The following is a 24,744-nucleotide window of genomic DNA, read 5'->3' on the forward strand; positions in this document are numbered from 1 at the left end:
CAAGAGGGAGTTTACTAACCAGACACATTCAGGTAAATACATTTTGCCCTGATTACTGCAGAAGAGATCTAACTGACAGATTCTGCTGAGGCCATGCAGTTACAGGAGCTTAGTCCTTTCCTAAGTTTTGCAATCAGAATTGTTTCCAGTGGGTTAAAAGGCACCCCAAGGTAGAGTCCTTGGGAACTGAAGAAGAACCCTACTGAGGCCATGCTCATAGAATAGTAAAGAAGGTCCATTACCAAATCCCCTCCCTCCAACTCCTGGGTAGCATCCCATGAAGAATATATCAGAGGTTCCATTGTGTCAGAAGCAAGCAGAGGTGTCCCTCAAAGAAGAAAAATTGCTGTTGATCACAATCCTGCCTTCGTGTTAAGGCATTCCTGCGGTAAAAGACCCCATAGGAGGAATGCCGGAATCCCTCCCCTACGCCATAGCATCCTAGGCTTCCAATGGGGGAAATTACCCAACTTTGTAACTTTAAGTAGTTAGAGGACACTATTGGAAAGCATTACAGGTGGAAATCCATCATGATCTAAGCGACATTCCAGAACATCTTTACAGCCAGCTTCCCTAGGAAGTGGCCCATAGTTGGGTTTAATTCAATCAGATACTGGTTTCAGCCAGCTCCCGGTGAAGGTCAGTGGCCAGAAGCAGCTAGACTAGGGACATGAAGGGGATCACATTAAATCAATCAAGAGAATACCTCACAAGGGAGTCTTAAGATTAGCAGCTGTCCTGGTGACATTGGTGACTGCCCCATGCCCAAGACACACAACTTTGTATAAGGACAGGAATAGAGAAGTATCAAATTTGAGTCTGCTTACCATTCCAGCCAGCATAGGAACTTCCACCCAAAAGGTAGGTTTCTCCTTTCTGTAGAGTAGCCATGAGCTATGAGCTAGAGAATTACAGCAATCCATATGAAAGTGTTTATTAAGACCATTCTCCTTGAAGTGCCCCTGAAATGAGAGGAAAGGAAGAGGAAAGTACGCACCAAGGCCCAGAGTCCTGTTGAGGCTCTAGAATCAAAGCCCCACACTGGGCATCATATAGCATAGGATGCAATGGGGTAGGCTAGGCACTCCAGTGCCCTCCTTCGGGACCTTCTATGGTAGGAATGGCCCTTTGCTAAGGATGACCCGTGTTTCCTATAGCAACCTGGGTGTACTAGGAGGAGGCCTATTCAGATAATTATCATCCAGTATGTCAGGTGGGGGTTTTGTTGTTACTGTTTTTTTATTGCCTAAATCTCAGTAAAAATAACAAAATAATAGGATATAGAGAGAAATATGACTATATCAAAGAAATAAAGTCCAGAATGCAAATCTGAAGAGTTCAGCTTTTTAAACTTGCTGTTGAAACATTTTTCAAACTGTGAAACAGTCTTGGGATTACAGGACCTGAGAGAAGCAATGGTCTAAAGATAAAAAGAGGAGAAGGATAATTAGTGGACAGGTAGGAAGACGTTTTTATAAAACAAAGGCTGTCCTATTACATAAATTTCTTACCTAAAAAGAATCTCCTTAAATACTCTCTTCCTGGTACAAGCAGGCAGATGAGGGGGGAGGTAAAGAGCTTTTTGTTTTGTTTTGTTTTGTTTTGTTTTTTAATGTGCTGGGGTTTTTTGATTGCTTTTCACTCAAAATATTGTTCATGCTAAAGTGTGCCATTGGGATGGCCCTTAGCCCTCATAGGCAACTAAAGAAAAATCAGAATATCAACAAAGAATTCCATTTGATATAAAATCTAACAGATTCATCCTAGGCTGCCAGTGGGTGCCTGGTGAATGGACTGAAAAAACCATGCCATGCTGTCATATGCCATTACTGCCCTACCATATTTAACCCATGGAAAATACTAGAAAAGTTTTACAAGGGGGAAATTACCCAATTTTGTAGCTTTAAGTAGTTAGTAGAGGACATTGACAGAAAACAGTAAGGATAGAAGCCCATCATGATCTAAGCGACATTCCAATACAGATCCATGCAAAAGCACATTATAATCACACTGTCAGAAGAAAGGAAAATCTCAAAAGGGGAAAGAGAAAACAGAGCTGAATATGAGTGATAAAACAAAAACCAAGATAAAGTTTATAACCTAAAACTTGATATATCCTGTGGCGAAAGTTTGCTCAGCACTGATGAATTGCTGGAAGTGGAGCATATTAACAGAGAAAGAAAAAAGTAAAAGTCCCAGAGAAGTGGAACTGTAAGAAGAGAAAAAATAGTGTATAAGTAAGGAATGCTTTGTCAGAGGTAAAAGATTGTTCTGTGATATGGCAGAAAGATAATTTTCCTTGAGGATAGGGAGATTGCACTATTGTTTTGTTTCTGCTTAGTCTAGTAACAGCCTTTTGTTGAAAATGACTTAATCCTTTTGTGGGTTACTTAACTATATCTCGGGTAGAGGAAGATGAGCAGACAGAAGATGACAGGGAAATACAATTTTAAGATATTTTGCTCAAATAATCTCAAATGTCAAAGCAAAGTAAAAGCTTATGAATAAAAATTTAAGTAGAAAAATATACCCTACTCCCCCACCACTCACCTCTCCAAAAAGAAAGGATTAGTTGTATCTAGACTTGCATACTTTTCTTACCTGTGCTTTGGTCAGCTCACTTAGCGTCTTAGAGTCTCAGATTTCTAATTCATAGAATAAATGTGACAAAGTACCTGTAACCTGCAGAGTCATATAGGGATAAACAAGGTCTTGATCCTGGATCATCCATCATCCCTTTTACACCCCCCCGCCCCCCGCCCCAGAAAGCACTTGTGCAGAAAACTTTGCATGTAGTCGTAGAGGAATTGGTTTATTTACAAGTCCATCTGTGGACCTCTTGTAAGTCCATCTTACAAAAGCAATTTCGAACATGAATGAAGTGAGAAAAAGGAATGACCATAAATGTCTTTCAAGAAATTTCTGGAGGACGGGGCGCCTGGGTGGCTCAGTGGGTTAAGAAATTGCTGGAGGACAGATATTAATGGCTTTTGATAGGGGAGATTTAGGCATATTTAGGCTCAGAATAAAGACCCAGAAATAACTTGAGAGAATTAAGATTAGAGACAGAAGACATACACTGGGATCAGGAGCCCCAGTAAAAGAACAAAACAAAAATGAGAATAAACTTGAAATAGTGATGAATGAAATGAAATTGACAGCTCACTTTTTTGAGTTGAATGAAAAAATTATTTGAATAGTTTTGTTAGCAACAGAACTCAAATAGAGGATGATAGGGGGCTTCCCTACGTTTTGAAAGTCATCTACTTCATATAAAGCATGTTTATATTATATGGTTGGCAAAAAGTAGAGAAGATACTTAATGTGGCAGCACTTGTTTTATGCAGTGCTTATGTTATGGCAGTCACATATGGAGGGATTGTAAATGCATTTATATGTGTCTATTCTTTAGAGGCCCCCTCTTTTTTTTTTTTTTTAAACAAAGTACTTGGCTGCTTGTTTTTGAATATATACACATTTTCACAGTATTTTTAAGGCAGCAATTGATAGGCATTTTTAGATTCTTTGATAAGTATGACAATAAGAACCTTGTATTTTTTCTGGGGTACTATATATAATGTTTAGATTATACTTTTTATGTTTTCTTGTTATAAGTACTGCTATAACAATAGGAATTTCGTAGGTTGAGTAACAGTATTAATAAGAATTTACATTTTCACTTGTCTTTGTTAAAGCCATTTGTTAAAGACTATAGAGAGTGATGATGTTACCACCATACATACATTAAAACTGGAATGATTAATTGTCTTTTTAATATTTAAAACCAATATGCCCTTTTTTCCTTCTGCTTTTAGGTTATGAGATGGTCTGTGCAAGATGGTCTGTCCTTGAATTGGAAATTTTTAAGGCTGACATACGCTGGTACTTTATCTCCTTTAAGTGGACTATAATTTCTTCTGTTCCAACCACTACATAAGCAGACAGAATAGCAAAGATCTGTTCTGTGTCAAGTATGACAGCCACAACTCGTGGCTCTCCAATAGGAGGGAATGACAGCCAAGGCCAGGCTCCTGATGGACAATCTCAGCCCCCCTTCCAACATAATCAGGTAGGACATGTTAAGACTGTTTTGGGTGCCATTAGTTACTGAACAATGATGTAGATGTCTTGAATAATTTACAGTCATGGAAGCTTATTGTAATTTTAAGTTATATTTAAGAAGAGTCACTGAGACTTGTAGGAAACCTGTTGTACTTGGTTAAAAACGTTCCTTTTATTTTTTTAATATAAGACTCTGAGGACAAAAGAATTTAGTTATTTTATAACAGTTTGTTTTAAGCATAGATTTAAGTCAGCTCTTTATATGGCTGAGTATCACTATGGCTAAGTAAAATATCTGTGCCTTAGTTTCTGTATATTTTCGTTAGGCAAGTAGGTAGTTATTTTTTAGTATTGTAAGCTGCATTTATTATAGCGTGTATAAACCACCCACAGCCTGGGTCTGTCAGAGATTTGAGGACCCTGTCCTTCCAGCCTTTGGGAGGCATGATGCTGGATGCATGCCCCACCTGTATTTGCAACAGCTGTAAGCCTTCGTGAATGGCAGACCAGACCAACCAGGGCCCCCATTGTGCGACTCCCCCACAGGGATATATGGTGGCATAGGGGACACAGCTGCCCCCAGGTTGGTTTGGTTGACAACGTATAAAATGTTTTCTCTTTAGTTGCCAACAACTTAAAAATCAGAGTATTTCACATAAAAATTTGGCTTTTTGGCTTCTCCAGATTTTTCATATTAGACCTACATTCCCACTTTACAGCAGTTAGTTATAACTGCATGACAGTCCCCAATTTTAGATGGGAAATCATGTCACCACCATACACTCTTGTCACTCAGGGTCGGTAGTCAGTAGCTATTCAATCAGGCACATACTTCTCATCACCACAGTGTCTCTGTTTCCTATCTCCAGAAATAGCAGAAAAAGTCAAAGTTGTACTGCAAAGACCTCACAACTCAAAGGCCTGCCTTATTTATTTGTTATAACCTTTCTGTCCCTGAGGGCATCTGAGTTAGAGATCTGTGAACTAGCAGTTTCTGTATTTTTAAATTGACAGTAAGTAAAACAATGTTTGTAAAGGGACCAACCCAGGTTTTGGTATCAAAGCTTAGTACCGGCCTACATGGAAATAATTTCCCTTTTTTCTAAAAGAACCTGTATATGATTAATGAAATATTTGTAGAAGGGTTTATATAACATTACTCCTTTATTTCTGAAAGTGGTAACTTATATTTACTTTTTTCTTGCTCAGTTTTTCTAGGGAGATTAGTTTCTTTAAACTTCACAAAGTAACATTTTGCAGAGTTTTACCTTTGGTTTTTTTGTTTACACTTAACGTAAACAAATCTTTAATCTTCATTAGTTCTTTCCTTTTGCTTTCTTTGTGTTCCATTGATGTTCATTTTCTAGTCTCATGATACAGAAATTTAGATGAATGTTTAGATTTTCTGTTTTTATATTTTCCAAAACATGCATTTTAAATCATAAATTTTGCCAAACTATGTCCTACAGCTTTTAATGCATTCACAACTACTGTCTTTTGCTTAACACATTTTAAAATTTGTGTGGTGATATTTAATATAAGAATATTTTCAGAAATGTTGTTCCCATTAAAGCATTTTGAGGTTTTCTGGTTAACCTTTTTGTCATTGAGTTATAGCTTAATCCCTTTGTAGTTAGAGAGTATATGATGCCACTCTTTGGGAATTTACTGAGGATTGATGTATTGTCCAGCATATAGTAATTTTGAATATATGAGAATTTGAAGAAATTTGTATGTTTTACTGTAGCATTTAATGTCAGTTATTTCCAGTTTGCTTATTATGCTTTTCAGATGTTCACTATGGCCTTGTTTCATCTTGTTTTGTTTTAAATTTGCTTGTTTTCTAGTAGTTGAGAGGTGTGTTAAACTACTTGGGATTGTGGACCTAACCATTTCACTTTTTTGTTCTATCAGTTTAATTTTAAAGATTATTTGAGAAAGAGTTCCTGTGCACGTGTGTTTGTAGGGGCAGAGGGAGAGAGAGAATCATCATGCCATCTCCTGGGCCAGTGCAGAGCCCAACACAGGGCTTGAACCTAGTACCTTGAGCTGAAATTAGGAGTCCTATGCCCAGCTGACTGCACCAGCTAAGCGCCCCTGTTCTGTCGATTTTAGTGAGATATACTTTGAACCTATAAGATGTATGCAAACTGAAAATAGTGATTTGGGGTTGGATGGTTGGCCCATTAATCTTTATGCAGAGATATCTTTAATCTCTACTGATAATTCTTGTGTTAAAAATCTGTCTTGCCTGTCATGTATTTGTATAAATGCAGCATTATCTTGGGGAAGGAACAGGGTTATTGTTATGTGTATTGTCTTTTCTTACTCTTTTTAAAGCACTCACTTTTACTGCTCTTTTTTTTTTTTATTGTGTGTCTTTTATAAATTGCCTTGAACCCTGCCTTTTTAAGTTGTCCACTGATACTTTTTTTCTTTTTTTTTTTAAGATTTTGTTTATTTATTTAACAGACAGAGATCACAAGTAGGCAGAGAGGCAGGCGGGGGCGGGGGTGGGGGGGGAGCAGGCTCCCTGCCAGGCAGAGAGCCCTATGGGGGGCTTAATCTCAGGACCCTGAGATCATGACCTGAGCCAAAGGCAGAGGCTTTAACCCACTGAACCACCCAGGCGCCCCTACATTTTTCTATATAAAGAGGCTTTTTAGGTTCACAGTAAAATTGAGCAAAAAGTACAGGGTTACTGTATCTCCTTCACCGCCATCCTGCTACTACCGTATATGTATGTTAGCCTCCTCCACCAGAGTGGTGTTGGCTAAATTGACAGAACTACAATGACATGTTGTTATCACTCAAACTTCATAGTTTTATATTATGGTTCACATCCTCCTTTTACATTCTTCGGGGTTTGACAAGAGTTTAATGGTACAAATATACCATTATAGTATCATATACTTCCCTGTTATAAAATTTGCTCTTCCTTTTCATTCTTTCCTCCCCTGAATCCTTGGCAGCTAATTACCTGCCTGTCCAGTTTTGCCTTTTCCAAAATGTCAAATATTTGAAATCATATGGAGTATAAATTTTTCAGAACTATTTATTTCACTTAATATTATGCACTTAAAGTTCCTCTGTGTTTTGTCATGGCTTTGGTTGCTTTTGTGTCTTTTTTGTTTGTTGTTTGTTTTTAATCACTGAATAACATTCTATTGTCTGGATGTACCACATTTTATCTGTTCACTTTCTGAAGGACATCTCAGTTGCTTCCAGGTTTTGGCAGTTATGAATAAAGTAAATATTCCCACGTGCAGGTCTTTTTGTGGAAATGTTTTCAACTCATTTGAATGACTACCAAAGGGTATGATTGCTGGATTATGTGATTAGTGTATATTTAGTTTTGTAAGAAATTGCCAAACTATCTTCCAAAGCAGGGGAAGCAGCAGACTGAGGGAGAAGATGACTCCCCACTGAGCAGAAAGCCTGATGCTGGGACTCAATCCCAAAACCCTGGCTGGGATCATGACCTGAGCTGAAGGCAGCCAGTTAACCGACCGAGACAACGATGCGTCACATGATCCATTCAATCTTTGGGTGTTTTGTTTGAGTGTGTTTTTTTTTTTTAATTTATTTTTAATTTTGTTTGGTTTGTTTTTAAGTTTTCAGTCTATTTAAATTCTAGTTAATAGAGTATAATACTGGTTTCAGGAGTAGAATTTAGTGATTCATCAGTTGCATATGACACCAGGTGCTTATCACAGGTACTCTCCTTAATACCTGTTACCTATTTAGCCCATCCCCCATTTACCATTTACCCTTTTTCCATTTACCCTTTCCATTTACCTTTTTTCTCTAAAGTTAAGAATCTCTTATAGTTTGAGTGTATTTTTTGTATTGTCTTTTTTCCTTGGTTTTGTTTCTTAAATTCCTCGTATGAGTCAAATTATATGGTATTTGTCTTTGACTTATTTCACTCAGCATTATACTTTCTAGCTGCATCCATATCATTGCAAATGGCAGATTTCATCCTTTTTCAAGGCTAATTAATATTCCATTGTATGTATGGAAGACATCTTTATCCTTTCATTGATTAGCGTGCACTAGGGCTCTTTCCCTAATTTAGCTATTACTGATAATGCTTCTATAAACTTTGGGGTACATATGTCCCTTTGAATCAGTATTTTTGTAGGCAAATTTAGGGTCCCCCTACTATTCACCATCTTAACTTCTGCTTTAATAAGTAAATACTTGTTAGTGCAGTTGCTGGTTCAAAGGGTAATTCTGTTTTTAACTTTTGGAGGAACCTCCATACTGTTTTCCAGAGTGGCTGCACCAATTTGCTTTCCACCAACATTCCCACCATTGTCCACATCCTCACCAACATCTGTTGTTTCATGTGTCCTTGATTTTAGCCATTCTTACAGGTGTTAAGTGATATCTCACCGTGGTTTTGAGTTGTATTTCCTTGATGGTGAATGGTGTTGAGCATCTTTTCATGTGTCTGTTAGCCATCTGGATGTCATCTTTGGAGAAGTGTCTATTAATGTCTTCTGCCTGCTGTTTAACTGAATTGCTTTTTGGGTGTTGAGTTTTAGAAGTTATTTATATATTTCAGGTACTAAAAATGTATCAGCTGTGTCATTTGCAAATATCTTCTCCCTTTTTGTATGCTCCCTTTTAGTTTTGCTGATTGGTTCCTTTGCTGTGCAAAAGCCTCTTATCCTGATAAAGTCCCAGTAGAGCATTTTTGCTTTTGTTTCCCTTGAGTGCAGAGACGAGTGCAGAGAGGTATCTAGTAAGAATCCAGTCAAAGGGTTTCTGCCTGTGTTCTTTTGGATTTTTATGGTTTCCTGTTTCACATTTAGGTCTTTCATCTGTTTTGAAATTTAATTTTGTGTATGGTGTAAGTTTTTGTTTTTGTGTAAAATTTTTGTAGAAATTTGTGTAAAAAAATTTGTGTAAATTTTTTATTCTTCATGTTGCTATTGGTTTTCCCAACACCATTATTTATTTATTAGATAAGACAGATATCACAGGTGAGCAGAGAGGGAGGAGGAAGCAGCCTCCCACTGAGCAGAGAGCCCGATGCGGGGCTCGATCCCAGGATGCTGGGATCATGACTTGAGCAGAAGTCAGAGGCTTTAACCAACTGAGCCAGCCAGGTGCCCCTTCCAACACCGTTATTGAAGCGACTTTTTCCCACTGGATATTCTTTCCTGTTTTGTTGAAGATTAGTTGACCTTACAGTTGTGGGCTCATTTCTGGGTTTTCTGTTCTGTTCCATTGATATGTGTATCTGTATTTGTGCCAGTACCATGCTGTTTTAATGGCTACAGCTTTGTCACACAGCTAGAAACCCACAATTAGAATGCTTGCAGATTTGCTTTTCTTTTTCAAGATGGCTTTGCTTATTCAGAGGCTTACGTGGTCCCATTACAAATTTTAGAATTATTTGTTCTAGCTTTGTGGAAAATGCTCTTGGTATTTTGATAGGGATTGCATTAAATGTGTAGGTTGCTTGGGTAGTATAGACATTTTAATGTATTTGTTCTTCGAATCCATGAGCATACATTGCACTTTTTTTTCTTTTTTTGCTCTGTTTCTGAGGGAATGTCCAATTTTGCTCTTATCCTTGGTCCTTTGTTAGATATACATAAGGTGTTCTTTCCCCCTCCGTGGTTTCTTGCAGGATTTGTCTTTAGCACTTAATTTCTGCAGTTTGAATACCATATGCTTAGGTGTAGCTTTTTCTGCTTGGCATTTTCTGAGTTCCTGCTCCATGTTTTTGGTGCCTGACATTTTCTGAGTTCCCTGGTCCATGTTTTTGGTGCCTGACACTAATTTAGGGAAATTCTCATTTTCAAATTCTATATTCCTTCCTCTCTTTCTTGCCATCTGGTATCCTCACTATGTATATATTACATATGTGCAGTTGTTCTACAATACTTGAGTACTCTTTTTTCTTTTTTTTTTTAACTTTTTGCTTTCTAGTTTTGCACTTTCTCTTGACATATGTTTAATGTTACAGATTCCTGTCTTCATCTGTGTCTTACCTACCAATGAGCCCATCAAAGCCCCCCAAAAAACCAACTTTGTTGATAGTATAGTGTTTTTGACCTCTAGCATTTCTTTTTTTGTTCTTTCTTAGAATTTCATCTCTTGCTTACATGACCCATTTGTTTTTTCATGTCTGCTTTTTTTCTGTTACAGTTCTTACCATTTATCAGTTGTAGTTATTTTAAATGCTTGGTTGGATAACTTTAATATCCTGGTCATATCAGAGTTTCATATTTGCTCTGTCTCTTCATACTCTGTTGATTTTTGTTTACTGTGTCTTGGGTTTTTTGTTGAAACTTGTACGTAATATACTGAATAAAAGCAACTGCTGTAAATAAACCTTTCATATTGTGTAGTTATGGGGGGGGTGGATGCCTAGAGAGGACTGAAATTGAATATTTAACTTTCCTCCACACAGAAGTCTATACAGGCTAGAGTTTCATATTCCCATTCTTCTAGTTTGGTTCTTGTAAAAACCTAGATTATGACCGTGTAGAGTAGCTTCTCTTGAGGGTAGGCTTTATTAAGAAGAACAGAATGCTGTATCATATTTCAAAAAGGCTACTTTATATCTCCTGGAAATTAGGAGCTTTTTCCATGATCCTGTCTGTGATGACTTCTTAGGATCTGGAGGTAAAATCACAAAAATATGAGTGTTCCTTAAGTTTGACCCTCTGTTGTTTCTAACTCTCAGAGTTGGCACATCAGCTTCAAGCAATTCATCAAGTACAGTTTAGGTTTTTCTGTCTTGCTCCTTATTTGTATGTAGGTTTTGCTCATGGTTTTCTGCTGGTAATTTTTTATTCTCTTTGTCCCTCTGATCTCTCTTCTGATTTTGTGGGCAGCAGTTTGCCATGTGACTTTAATTCTCCATCAGATCTGTGAAGAGTTGTTGATTCAGTTTATTACTTCTTAGGAAGGAGTGACAACTCCCAGATTTTTATATTCTGAACCAGATATCAGAAGTCTCCTCCTACTTCTTACTTCTCCTCTCTGTCTTTTTTTTCTTTAAGACTTTATTTTTTTATTTGACAGAGAGAGATCCCAAGTAGGTAGAGAGGCAGGCAGAGAGAGAGGAGGAACAGGCTCCCTGCTGAGCAGAGAGCACGATGCGGGACTCAATCCCAGGACCCTGAGATCATGACCTGAGCCGAAGGCAGAGGCTTAACCCACTGAGCTACCCAGGCGCCCTTTATTTTTTATTTTTTAAATTTTATTTATTTATTTAGAGAGCAAGTGGACAGTGGGGAGGGACAGTGGGAGAGGGAGACCCTGGGATCATGACCTGAGCGGAAGCCAAATGCTTAACTGACTCAGCCACCCAGGTACCCCTACTATCTTCTCTTTTATATCCTTCTATTTAAGCATCTATATTTCACATAGCTTATGGTTATGTTATATGTTTTTTGGTTTTGTTTTTTTTTTGTCTTGGTCTTTCAGTTGTGTTTTCAGTCCTTTAATATAAATGCTTGTATATTTGGGACATTTGTCTCTTCTGGCTTATGTGCCTTAAGAATTTGGAAATGGCTTACCTGAGTCATTTCTGACTTTTGTTGTCAGCATCTTCACTAGGGTGTTGCAGATTTCTGAAGGCTTAACTAGGGTTGGGGAATCCATTTTCACAGTGGGTCTCCACATGACTTTTGATTAGATGCCTCAGTTTTTTCAGCACATAGACCTCTACAAAGGACTGCTTAAGTGTCTTCAGGTCACTTTTCTCAGAAGCTTGTTCTAACACAGGAAGAAAAAAGTTTTGATAACCTTTGTTGCTTCACCTCAGAAGTTAACACTGACATTTCCACAAAGATACATAATTAAGAAAGTTCATTACAACTGTGTTTTACTAGCAGTAAACATTATAAAACTAACATTCTCTCATTATTACCTATTCAGTTCATGCAGTTCTATGTACTCATTAACTAATTTATCAAATGTTCTTACTCTTTAAGCCTGAAAAATTTTTAAAATACAGTAAATGTAGGATGAGAAATGTGATCCAACTTTCATTAAATATTTATAGATTTATAGATTTATAGGAATTTTAAAGTATAATGTTTTCACTAAATATACATCGATACTAAATTGCTAAATGTTATATATGTATATGTATACGTCACTGAAATTTAAATCTGGAGTATTTAATTTTTAAGACCTCATCAGCTGACTCCTCCAATGAGAATTCCCCAACAACTCCCCCAGATGAACAAGGTCAAGGTGATGCTCCACCACAGCATGAAGATGAAGAACCTGCATTTCCACATACTGACTTGGCAAAGTTGGATGACATGATCAATAGGTGAATTGTTTTGATTTTTTTTTTAATGGAGCTAATAAACTAAAATGCAGTTTCGTTTCGTTTTTTTAAACCAGCATTGCCATTGCTAAAGAATGAGAAAAAGAGTGGATTGTAAGAATAGTAATTTTGCCGTTTTCTTAATTACTGTAATATTTAAGTCATTGTCAGATACTTTGTAACTCATTTTTAATGCAGGCATTGGTATGAATTTTTAAAAATTGAAAGATGATATGAATAAAGATTTTAAATTAATGATGCTTTGTCATCGTGATGGGTGTGTTTCATTCCTAGAACTATAGGTAGGGAGTTCCTTTTGTGTGTCATTTATTTTTGGTATATTGACTGCTAGACTTGTTTGATGACCTTATTTATAGGATGTCCATTTTCTATAACATATTGTTGTAAAAGATTGTGGTTTGGTAGTTTTTGATATTTATTAAAGTGTGCTTATAATTAGGACTAGAGGACTAAGTTATGTTAAATCTTTAGTGACAAGGAAATTTTTAAAAGACAGCTTTTGCATAACCTGTAACTAAAACACTAGAAAGTATCAGTTTACATCTAATAGATTTTCTTGTAATAGGTATCATTTATCGTCTTTCTGTAAAGGTGGAATACAGTTCTTTCTGAGAAGTAGTGGATTTTGTCATTGGAATATATTCTTTAAGTACTGAGCTTTTTATTATACTAAGGAAAATCCTAGCCTGGGTATGGTGGCATTTGCATTGCTTTAAAAATTTTTTTTTTTTAATATTTTTATTTATTTATTTGACAGACAGAGATCACAAGTAGGCAGAGAGGCAGGCAGGGAGAGAGGAGGAAGCAGGCTCCCCACTGAGCAGAGAACCCGACTCGGGGCTCGAGCCCAGGAACTGAAGATATGACCTTGGCGGAAGGCAGAGGCTTAACCCACTGAGCCACCCAGGCACTCCTGCATTGCTTTTGATGTAGGGAGTATATTTAGGATAATACGAAGGCTTAGAGGTTCTTCAAGTCATGTGGTTTCCAAGAGAACTTGGTATATGTTGTGTTGAATTGAAGGAGAAATAAGCCTTTTGTCTCATTACTTGTCTTTGTGAAGAATATTCAAAGAAATATTACTGATACCAGGACCTCAAAAGAATATTTTTTCCTACTGACTTAACAATGGTTATTTAATTGATAAGTGATTATTTTTAGTTTTAGGGGCCTGTGAAAGTTATTTATTGAGTTCTCCTTCATTGGTATATCTCTGCTTAAGCAGTGCTTTAAAAAAAAAAAAGTGTGTATGTGTGTAGAAACAGTATTTCTTTTTTTTTTTTTTTTGGACAGAGAGAGATCACAAGTAGGCAGAGAGCCCGATATGGGACTCAATTCCAGGACCCTGAGATCATGACCTGGGCTGAGGGCAGCGGCTTAACCCACTGAGCACCCAGGCGCCCCTAGAAACAGTATTTCATTCTTAGCTTCACAAAGCAAATAATTTGCTCTTCTTTCATTTTATAGTAAATGTGTAATATAGTCAGGGTTTTTTCACTTATCCAGAGTAAAATTAATTTTGTAGGTAAGTTATGTATAATATTGCATTCATGCTCAAATAATAACAGCATTTTTAAATTTTACAATAATTTTAGGCCTCGGTGGGTGGTTCCAGTTTTGCCAAAAGGGGAATTAGAAGTGCTTTTAGAAGCTGCTATTGATCTTAGTAAGAAAGGTGAGTGATGTTACTCTGTTTTCCATCATATATGCTAGTAGATACTTGCATGTTCTTCTTATATGTCTTATGTTTTGTTTTTATAAAGTTACAGTTTTTCTAGTTATAGTATATTCTTAGACCACACTATCTCACTAAACTTTCTGTTAGGAAAGGTTCTGTTAGAGCAAAGGTTCAGAAATACCTTGGGATAAACTTTAAGTACCTCTGTTAAAATTTCATGCAGAAATTTACATGTATGTTAGTATTTGTGAGAGCAGGACCTGTGGGTTTGTATATTTTTGAAGGAACTACTAATTAAAAGTTAAAAATAATTTCTTAAGTGTAACAGTTTTTTGAAATTCTGTAGTATACATTAAAACATATTTTACAATTTAAAAATACTAAATGGCCATACGAATCCAGATTTACCAGTTGACCTTTTTTACATGTAAGCGTATGTTAATTTGCAAGTAATTTCAGTAAAAATTACTTAAACTTGCCATTTGAATGACTTAATGATTAGCCAGTGAACCAAAAGATACACCAGTCTTAATTTTTTTGTGAAAATTTCTATTACATTATATCTTTGTAACAAAATGTCAAGATTGCATTTTGGCTTTTTAAAGACTTACATAATTTTTTTTTTTTTTTTTTGAAAAAAATGTCTTGAATAAATATTTTTTTCTTTTTCTTTTTTTTTTTTAAGAATTTTTTTTAATTTATTTATTTGACAGAGCTCACAAGTAGGCAGAGAGGCAGGCAGAGGGAGAGAGAGGTGGAAGCAGGCTCCCTGCTGAGGAGAGCCCGATGCAGGGCTTGATCCCAGGACACTGAGATCATAACCTGAGCCAAAGGCAGAGGCTTTAACCCACTGAGCCACTCAGGTGCCCCGATGGTCCTTTTTTTTAAGGCAACTGATAAATAATCTGGTATTTTTCATTGCTGCTCAAAAACATTTGTTTTGAAGTCAGTCACTTTTTGATGACTTTGTTCCACCCAGTATTAGATGCAGCTGAATTCCTGTAGGAAATGGCTAATTTTTGTAAATTCTCTACTTGCTTAAGGGTCGGAAGGCTAAAAATGAAAGGGAATTCTATTTTTTTTTCCAGATTATTCAGCAGATTTTTAACATTTTTAGTATCTGTAATGTCTATTAGTACAGTCTGTGTTGTGTTTTTGTCAGTGTTAATAATTTAATTAACTAACAGTTATCCAACAGTCATTTAAAGAATGCTTTGCTTTTAATCCTGCAAATTATGAAAATATTTTATCAGGTAACAAATGTTTCTCAAGATTCAAGTTTCTTTTGTTAGTTTGCACATTTGTAAGTTAATTGAAGGACCTATGAACGAGGCATGTTTTAAATCCTAAAGGTACAAAGTGAACAAAAATTGAAATGCTACTTTGTTTAATAGCACTGCCATTCAGTGGATATATATGGTTTGCTAAGGCCTTCCCCATTCATTTTTTCTGGGATCCTGATTACTGTGAGACAAAGTTTAGGGTTTTTTGTTTTGTTTTGTTTTGTTTTTTAAGATTTTATTTATTTATTTGACAGAGAGACAGATCACAAGTAGGCAGAGAGGCAGGCAGAGAGAGAGGAGGAAGCAGGCTCCCCGCGGAGCAGAGAGCCCGATGCGGGGCTCAATCCCAGGACCCTGGGATCATGACCTGAGCCACCCAGGCGCCCCAAGTTTAGGGTTTTTTTTAGGAGCAGTCCTGGGTTTAAATACTCTGTCAACACATATATGATCTAAACCAAACTACACTGTGTAAATTTATTATTTCTGAGTTCTTATGAAGTGTTAGTTTTCTTTTTGGCACTGAGTGTATTGCTTTTCTTCAAAGAGGTAAGCATGCATAGGTAATGAAAAATGATGAAAGGACTAATTGTGAAGACTAGACAGAGTTCATGTTTTAAATTTATTCTTAAAAAATTCACAGCCAAACGAAATTTTTAAATGGTTACTTTTTTTTTATGTTTCAACTATTTTCAGTGAGTTTAATGCTGTGAAATGCCTTCATTCACTTTTTACCCAGCAACTTTTTTGTTTAAAATCTAGTAACATATCCTGAAACGCTTTCAGTTTTATTATCCAAAATGATATAATTGGTCAGGGAAATGTTTTCTTTATGCTAAATTTATTGTAATTCTTTTTAATCTATTCTTAGGTCTTGATGTTAAAAGTGAAGCATGTCAGCGTTTTTTTCGAGATGGGTTAGCAGTATCTTTCACTAAAATTCTTATGGATGAGGCAGTGAGTGGCTGGAAATTTGAAATTCATGTAAGTTAGAGACTCATATTTACCTGGTGATGAGTACGGATTTATTTTTGGAAAATATTATTGTAATAATGTATTAAGTCTGATGATACGTGATTGATGCAAGTGAAGGTTTTTAAGAACAGTCTTGGTCTTTTAGAATGAATTTGAGATTTTTGAGTCCTGAAACCTTGGATTAATCTGTGTCCTAGAATCCTGAATGCCTGCGACTATGCATATCACACATTTCATCAAATGTACCATGTTGTTGATTGTAAGAGTGCACTATTTTTCATAACTTTAAGAAAGAAAAATATCCAGGATGGCAAATAGAGGACTCCCAATATAATTAGGACACTAAAGGATATAATTTTAGTATAGATGTATCTGATAAATAAATTCATAATGCAGAAATGAAAAGCAAGGAATATTACAAGCTTGAAAATTTAAATCTTACAAGCTTGAAAGTTTAAACCACAAACCATTAATAAGTTTTCGATATGAATTCAAACTACAGTTTTTCATAATTAGGAAAGTCAAAATCTGAAGTATTCTAAAATTAGTGGTGTCTTCAGCAAAATGGCTGCAGGAGATCTGACTACTGTCAAGAAATAGCCCAAGTCTAGGACAACACAAACAGATGCAGGATAGTGCAAGCTACCACTGATTCTTAGATTCATAGATTCTTGTAACCAGAGATTTTGAAAGCGAAAAAATATACATTTTACTTGAATCATGGAACTCTCAAACTTGGTTCTTATGTATAACAAAGAACTATTGAAGAGTTATAAAGCAAACAACATTGTTCTGTGGACTTCATACTAGAAAATACAACTAGGACATTGCTCACAAATGAATATGGCATATAGATCCTAACACTTTCTGATCTGACACATAACTTTTTGGTGTTAGAGGTAAACATTTGGGAAATTACTTGACTTTTGAATTGATATTTAAATCCAGGTCTCCTATCTTGGATAACTGACAGGATTTTGAACATTTAGGTTGTGGAATTAGTGCCTGTAGAGTACAGATTCCAAAGGAAAAAATGACAATTTGCATGTCTACTCTGTGAACACAGAATAGAAAGATAACCAGTGGTGCCTACTTCATCTGCAACCTTTCTCACATCGCTTTTGAAATTAGGTGCAATGCAAATATGAAGTAAATTAATTATTAATTTTATTTTTACTGATGCGTGAGTTTGATGACAATATTTGTGAGTTAAGCAGAATTCAGATGACCTGTATAGAAAAATGGAAAGACAGCATTATTAACAAATTAGAGTGTTTCTATGCTTGAAATTACAATGTTACCTCTTTTAAATGAACTTCTCTTGTCCTTGTCCCTTTTCATATAACAGAGGTGTATTATTAACAATACTCATCGTCTAGTGGAGCTTTGTGTGGCCAAGTTATCCCAAGACTGGTTTCCACTTCTAGATCTTCTTGCTATGGCCTTAAATCCTCATTGCAAATTCCATATCTACAATGGTACACGTCCATGTGAATCAGTTTCTACAAACGCTCAGTTGCCTGAAGATGAACTATTTGCTCGTTCTTCAGATCCTCGATCACCAAAAGTGTGTTGTTTTTCAAAATCAAATACTATTTTGTGTTTGTTGACAAAACTTTAGTGGACATGAACCTTTCTCTAACATAGCGATCAGTATATAACTTTGTTTTATGTGGGTTTGTTTAAAATACACATTATTTAATATGTATAGTTATTCATTAACATCATATAAGGGGCCAGCAGCACTAAACTCATCCCTGACCAAAGTTGTTATGTGTTGACCAGTTGATGAATGTGGTTATATTGGAACTTTATGTTATTTTTCTGCTAGTAGCAAGATACAGTATTTGCTTATTCACTGTTAGAAATTACTTTAGAGAATATAACTTCTAAGTCAAGAGTGTGGACTGTACTTTGCACCTACATGTATATTTAATAGCAAAAACATACATTTATGACAGGCCATTTAAACAGGTTTTTTTTGTTCTTTTTTTTTTTTTTTTAAGGATTTTATGTGGGGGAGAGAGAGGGAGACAGAGCACAAGCAGGGGGAGAGGGAGAGGAAGAAGTAGACTCCCTGCTGATCAGGGAACCCCACATGGGGCTTGAACCCAGAACCCTGAGATTATGACCTGAGCTGAAAGTAGACACTTAACTGACTGAGCCACCCAGGCACCCTGTAAACAGATTTTTTAAAATTTTACTATTTTGTGACATAGCCTAAGGCATTTTTTAGTAACATTTTATTTACTCTTTTGTGAGAGAGAGAGCAGAGGAAGAGGTAAACGCCATCTCTCTGCAAAGCAAAGGGAAGTACCCCCGTTACTTGATTGCAGAACTTAAAGATCATGATCTGAGCCTAAGGCAGGTACTTAACTGACGAGCCACCTATGTGCCCCTCATTAGATTATTTCTTAAAATGCTTTGATTTCTTAAGAGGAAATCTTAGTGTTGATTAGTATCTGAGTTTTAGGTCATGTAGGTAATCTTTCAGTCTACATTCATTTTGCCCAGAGAAGATACAGGCTGCCCAAATTGTAATTAATTTCAAGGAAGTTCAGTAGAAAATTTTAAAAAACTAATGATGTATCAGTACAGCTAAGAAGTTAGCCAAAAGCACTGAAGTAGCAGACCAGGATATAAAGAAAGCTCCCTGTTTTGTATATGTTCATTCTAGTGTCCTAGTGTTTTACATGTCATTTTAGTGAGGGTTGTTTTTTTTTTCAACATATATGTCATCTTTGGATCTTGATAGGCTTTTTTTTTTTTTTAAGATTTTATTTATTTGAGAGAGAATGAAAAAGCACAAGCAGGGGGAGCAGTTCGGTTAGGGAGAGGCACGCTCCCCGCCAACCTGGGAGTCTGATGTGGGACTTTATCCCAGGACCCTGAGACCGTGACCCAAGCCAAAGGCAGACACTTAAAGCATCTGAGCCATCCGGGTATCCATAGTGAGTTTTTAATGTCTCAAAGACTGATTATATTCATTTTGATTCATTTTTGAACAGATTGAAAAAGGTAGAAGCAGAAAGCAGAACATAGCTTTAGTGTGTGTCAGTATACACATACATAAATAGAATCCAAGAAATAACAGCACAGAATCCCTGTAAAGTTACGTGAAATGTGTACATACATGGATAATTTCACTATTTTATTACCAATTTGGATGCCCGTTTATTTCTGTGTCATGCCGAAGTTCCATGGCTAGCCTTTGGTACCTTTAGTACCTTTAGCTGTTTAGGTTTGGTCAAGCTGAGCATCCTTACTTTGTTCCTAATCTTAGAAAGGTTTCAATATTTCATCATTGAGTTTGATACCGGTTTTTCATATGTGGCCACTGTTAATTTGAAGCAATTTTCTTTCGTTCTTAGTTTGTACATTTTTATCATTTTAGGTGTTGAGTTTTATACCTGGCCCTTTTTCAGCATGAATTGAGATGATGTGTTTTTTTTTTCTTTGATTCTAGTAATGTCATGTGTGTGACACATTGTATATGTTACACATATACATAACATATATATATACAATTGATTGATTTTGTATGTCAGGACATCTTTGCATCCCAGGAAGAAACGTCCCTTTTGTTCATGTTGCTAATACCTTGTTGAGGGGTTTTATATGTGTTTATTAGTGTTATTCTGTGACATCATCGTGTGGCTCTGGTATCAGAATAGTCCTGGTCTCTTAAATTGAGTTTGGATATGTTCCTTCCTTCACTTTTTTGGAAATACTTGAGATTGGTGTTAACTCTTCTTTTTAAGTGCTTTTTGCAATTTTCTAATGAAGCCATTTGGTCCCTCATTTTTCTTTGTTAGAAAGGTTTTGATCGGTGATTCAATCTCCTCACTAAATTTTAAGCCTGTTAAGATTCTATTCTTCTTGCTCAATTGTGGTAGAAGTTGTGTGCTCTAGAAATTTATCCATCTTATCTATACAGTTTGTTGATACTAATTCATAATACTTTCAGTACAGTTACTCATAGTACTTTTTAATTTTCTATTTCTATAAACTATAATAAAGTTCTCTCATTTCTGATTTTGATGAGATTTTTTTCTTATTGATTTTTTTTTTTTTTTTTTCAGGAAAGAACTTTTGGTTTTCTTGATATTTTTTTTTTCTTTTTCCTCTTTCTGTTTTTGTATTCTGTATTTTGTTTATCTCTGGTCTGATGTTTCATTGTGTTAGTTTTGGATTTAGTTCGATACTCTTTTTCTAGATTCTTTTAAAGTGAAATGTTAACATTGTTGACTTGAAATCTGTTCTTTTTGTTTGTTTGTTTGTTTTAACATTTAAAACTGTAAATTTTCCTTGTGGTGCAGATTCTTCCTTTGATCAGTTGGCTAAGAATATGTTGTTTTATTTCTTCATATTTGTGGACTTTCCAGATTTTCTTCTGTTACTGATTTCTAATTCCATTGTAATCTGAAAAGATGCCTTCTGTGATTTACTTTTTTTTGTTTGTTTGTTTGTTTACTTGAGAGAAAGAGGTCAGTGCATGAGCAGGGGAGGGGCAAAGAAGCAAAGGGAGAAAGACAACCAGACTCCCCAATAAGCAGGGAGCTAGATGGACATGGGGCTGAATTCCTGGACCCTAGGATCATGACTTGAGCCAAAGGCCACCAGTTAACCAACTTAGCCACCCCAGGCACACCTAATTTTACTTTTTTTTTTTTTTTAAGATTTTATTTATTTATTAGACAGACAGAGATGACAAGCAGGCAGAGAGAGAGGAGGAAGCAGGCTCCCTGACGAGCAGAGAGCCTGATGCAGGGCTGGATCCCAGGACTCTGGGATCATAACCTGAGCTGAAGACAGAGGCTTTAACCCTCTGAGCCACCTACGCGCCCCTAATTTTACTCTTTTTAAGACTTCTTTCTACAGAGTATTTCATGTGCACTTAGAATATGTATTCTGCCCTTGTTGGGTACAGTGTTCTATATGTCTGAAAAGTTGATTGTTCTGTAATGTTTTGTAAGACTGTCTTTGCTTATTTTCTTCTCTTTAATTCTGTTATTGGAGATGCAGTATTGAAGTCCCCAAGTTGTATTGCAGAACTATTTCTCCAATTTGTCAGTAGTTGCTTCATATATTTAAAAACTCTGAAGGTGACTCTTACACTTGTTACATCTTCTTGGTGAATTGACCTTCAGTAATTACATGTCTTGTCTCTTATCACAGTTTTTGACTTACCAGTCCATTTTTTTGATAGTCATTCATTTCTGTTTTGGTTACTGTCTGCATGAAATATATTTTTCCGTCTTTCTCTTTTAAGCTATACATATCCTTAGAACTAAAGTGACTCTTTCAGGGACGACTGGGTGGCTCAGTTAGTTAAGCAGCTGCCTTGGGCTCTGGTCATGATCACAGAGCCTGCCCGGAGTGGGGCTCCCTGCCCTGAGGAGGTCTGCTTCTCCTCTCCCTATGCCGCTCGCCCTGTTTTTGTTCTCTTGGCACGTGCTCTCTGTCCCTCAAATGAATCTTAAAAAAGAAAATAGAAAGGATTTTATTTTTGAGAGAGCACTCAACAGAGCATGAGTGGGGCGAGTGGCAGGCAGAGGAAGGGAGAAGCAGACTCCTCACTGAGAAGGGAGCCTGGTGCTGGGTGTGATCCCAGCAACCCGATACCATAACCGGAGCTGAAGTCAGACACCTAACCAACTCAGCCACCAAGGCACCCCAATAAGTAAAATCGTAAATAAATAGACTCTTAGTCATTGGATCCTGGTTTCTTCTTCTTCTTTTTCTTTTTCTTTTTTCTTTTTTTTTTTTTTTAGATTTTACTAATTTTCAGAGAGAGGTGCAAGTAGAAGAAGGGCCAGAGGGGCATAAGGAATCTCGGGCAGACTCCCCACTGAGCAGGGAGCCCAGTTCAGGGCTCATGACCTGAGCCAAAATCAAGAGTCCGACTCTTAACTGACTTGAGTCACCCCAGCGCCCCCTGGATCCTGGTTTTTCATCCATTCTGTTTATCTGTATATTTTTGATTAAAAAGTTTAATCTTCTTATGTTCAGTGTTATTACACTGATAAGGAAGGATGTACTTTTGTGCCATTTTGTTCTTTGTTTTCCATATATCTTACTTCTGTATATTATTTCCTTACTTTTCCTATATCTTACAGTTCTTTTGTATATTATTTCCTTCCTTACTGACTTTATTTAGTTGATTTTTTTTTTGTACTGACATGTTTTCATTCCCTTCCCATTCCCTTCGGTGTCTGTTCACTCTGTGCTCTAGGAGTTTTTTGTTTTGTTCTGTTTTTGTTTTTGTGTTCATTTGATGTAGTGGGAGAGCACAATTAGTGGGAGGAGCAGGCCGAGGGAGAAGCAGATTTCCTGCTGAGCAGGGAGCCCAGCACTGGGCTTGACCTTGGGATCATGACCTAAGCCGAAGGCAGATCCTCAACAACTGAGCCACCAGGCACCCCAAGGAATGCTATTGTATTTCTCAATCAGTAATTTGCTTTAGGAGACTTGCTAGCCATTTGCATGCACCGTGCCTGCTCCTTCCCATGGAATTCCCCTAGTCTCAGTTCCAAGCCATTTTTTGTTTTTCTGGCATCCAAAATAGTGACACAGACCAATCTGTCAGGCTGCTCACAACTAGGTTATTATGTTGCAGAGTTAATTCTGTTTGCTCTCTTCAGTTTCTGTAAGGCACTAAACTTTGCTGCTCTGGAGAAGTAGGCATGGATGAGTAAAAACACAATGAAATTGCCTTACTCTTCTAAATATGATTGTTTTTGATTCAGTGTTTGGTTGCTATAAATTGTGGAGTGATTTCCAGAAATCCTGGAGATAAAGTTATTTCATAACAATAGGACTTTGAAGCTTTCTATACTTAAAACTAGTTGATGCCACACCACAATTTACCCTTTTAAAACAAATATAAAGGTAGGAGTAGAGTATATTGAGTTTATTTTTATTTTTTTAATATTTCATGTATTTGAGAGAGAGCACAAGCAGGGGAAGCAGCAGAGGGAGAGGGAGAAGCAGACTCTACAGTGACCAGGGAGCCAGATGCAGGACTTGATCCCAACACTCTGGGATCATGACCTGTGCCAAAGGCAGACATGTCAGTGACTGAGCCACTCAGGCACTCTGTAGTATACTGAATTTATTCAGAAATTAAATAATTGTTTTACTGGAGATTTTAAAATTTATTTTAGGTTCCTGTATCAAATTTAGCATTAGTGTACACAGATGTATTCTTAAAACAGTTTTCTATTATTTAGCTTTTCCCATGTGTCTTCAATAATTTTTTGTTTTGGATTCTTGTTTTGTTTTGTTTTGAGTAGGCTCTACTCCATGCTGGGAGTAGAGCCTACTCAGCCAACGGGCTTGAAATCACAACCCCAAGATCAAAATCTGAGCTGAGATCAAAAGTCAGACATTGCATTTCCCAGGCGCCCCTGGATAATTTTTTTGCCTGTTTTTAAATGTAGAACTTATTTCTGCCTCTGGGGGTAGAAATGCCTCTTTCCTATTTTGGATTTTGTTTGTTTTCTGCTAAAACTCAGCTTTTTAGGTTTAATGAGTTTTTTTTTTTTTTCCTTGAGGAGAGCGAGAGAGAACACAAGCAGTAGGGAGGAGTCATAGAAGGAGAAGCAGGCTCCCCACTGAGCAGGGAGACTGATTTGGAACTCCATCCAAAGACCCTGAGATCATGACCCAATCTGAAGACGACTGCTTAACTGACTGAGCCACCCTGGTGCCTCTTAATGATCTTTCTTGTGCATTTGTATTATTACAATCGATTTTTTATATCTACATACCTTTTTTTTTTCTACATTCTTATATATAAAAATGTTTTTAGCTGGCTGTACAGTCTTTGCTTAATTTTTATTTAAATATATGGGACATGAATAAATAATAGCTATGCTCCTAGGGGCTACTTTGTAATTGGAGCCTGTGCTGCTTCTGATTGAAGGGATACAGAGAACAAAATCATAACAGGAAAAATTTTAAGTCTCCATAAATATATGAATGACTATATAACACAAATATTATTTATTCTTTTTAAAGATAATTTAATATAGTTATTTTATTGAGCTTTCTATTTCTGACTTATTCAAACATATATTCCAGATATAACTTAGAAAATTTTTATTATAGAAAAGAATTAACTCTTGGCATTGACTGTGTTGCAGGGTTGGCTAGTGGATCTGATCAATAAATTTGGCACATTGAATGGGTTCCAGATTTTGCATGATCGTTTTGTTAATGGATCAGCACTGAGTGTTCAAATAATTGCAGCCCTTATTAAGTAAGTTATATTTTTAAAGTCAGTATTTATTCTACTTAACTGTATTGCATTGAAAATCATTAAAAGTTAGTTTTCTAGTCTTTTTTATTTTAAATTGGTAATGTGACATTTTCTAAGTATTAAAACTAAATGTGCATGTTAGAAGAATACAGATTTTAAC

General features: G+C 36.4%; 1 protein-coding gene across 2 annotated transcripts in view; it reads left to right on the plus strand.

Moving 5' to 3' along the window:
• LOC123935823 (probable ubiquitin carboxyl-terminal hydrolase FAF-X) overlaps positions 1–24,744 on the plus strand; it is a 157,555-nt gene that overhangs the window by 27,327 nt on the left and 105,484 nt on the right. For both annotated transcript variants that reach the window (XM_045996623.1, XM_045996624.1), the window contains exons 2-7: positions 3,816–4,069; positions 12,225–12,370; positions 13,984–14,063; positions 16,218–16,330; positions 17,670–17,888; positions 24,469–24,584. In XM_045996623.1, the coding sequence (XP_045852579.1) occupies positions 3,974–4,069; positions 12,225–12,370; positions 13,984–14,063; positions 16,218–16,330; positions 17,670–17,888; positions 24,469–24,584 (770 nt within the window). In that variant the 5' untranslated portion in view covers positions 3,816–3,973. The remainder of the gene's footprint in view (positions 1–3,815; positions 4,070–12,224; positions 12,371–13,983; positions 14,064–16,217; positions 16,331–17,669; positions 17,889–24,468; positions 24,585–24,744) is intronic.

Source organism: Meles meles, chromosome Y (genome assembly GCF_922984935.1).
Source record: "Meles meles chromosome Y, mMelMel3.1 paternal haplotype, whole genome shotgun sequence".
NCBI lineage: Eukaryota > Metazoa > Chordata > Mammalia > Carnivora > Mustelidae > Meles > Meles meles.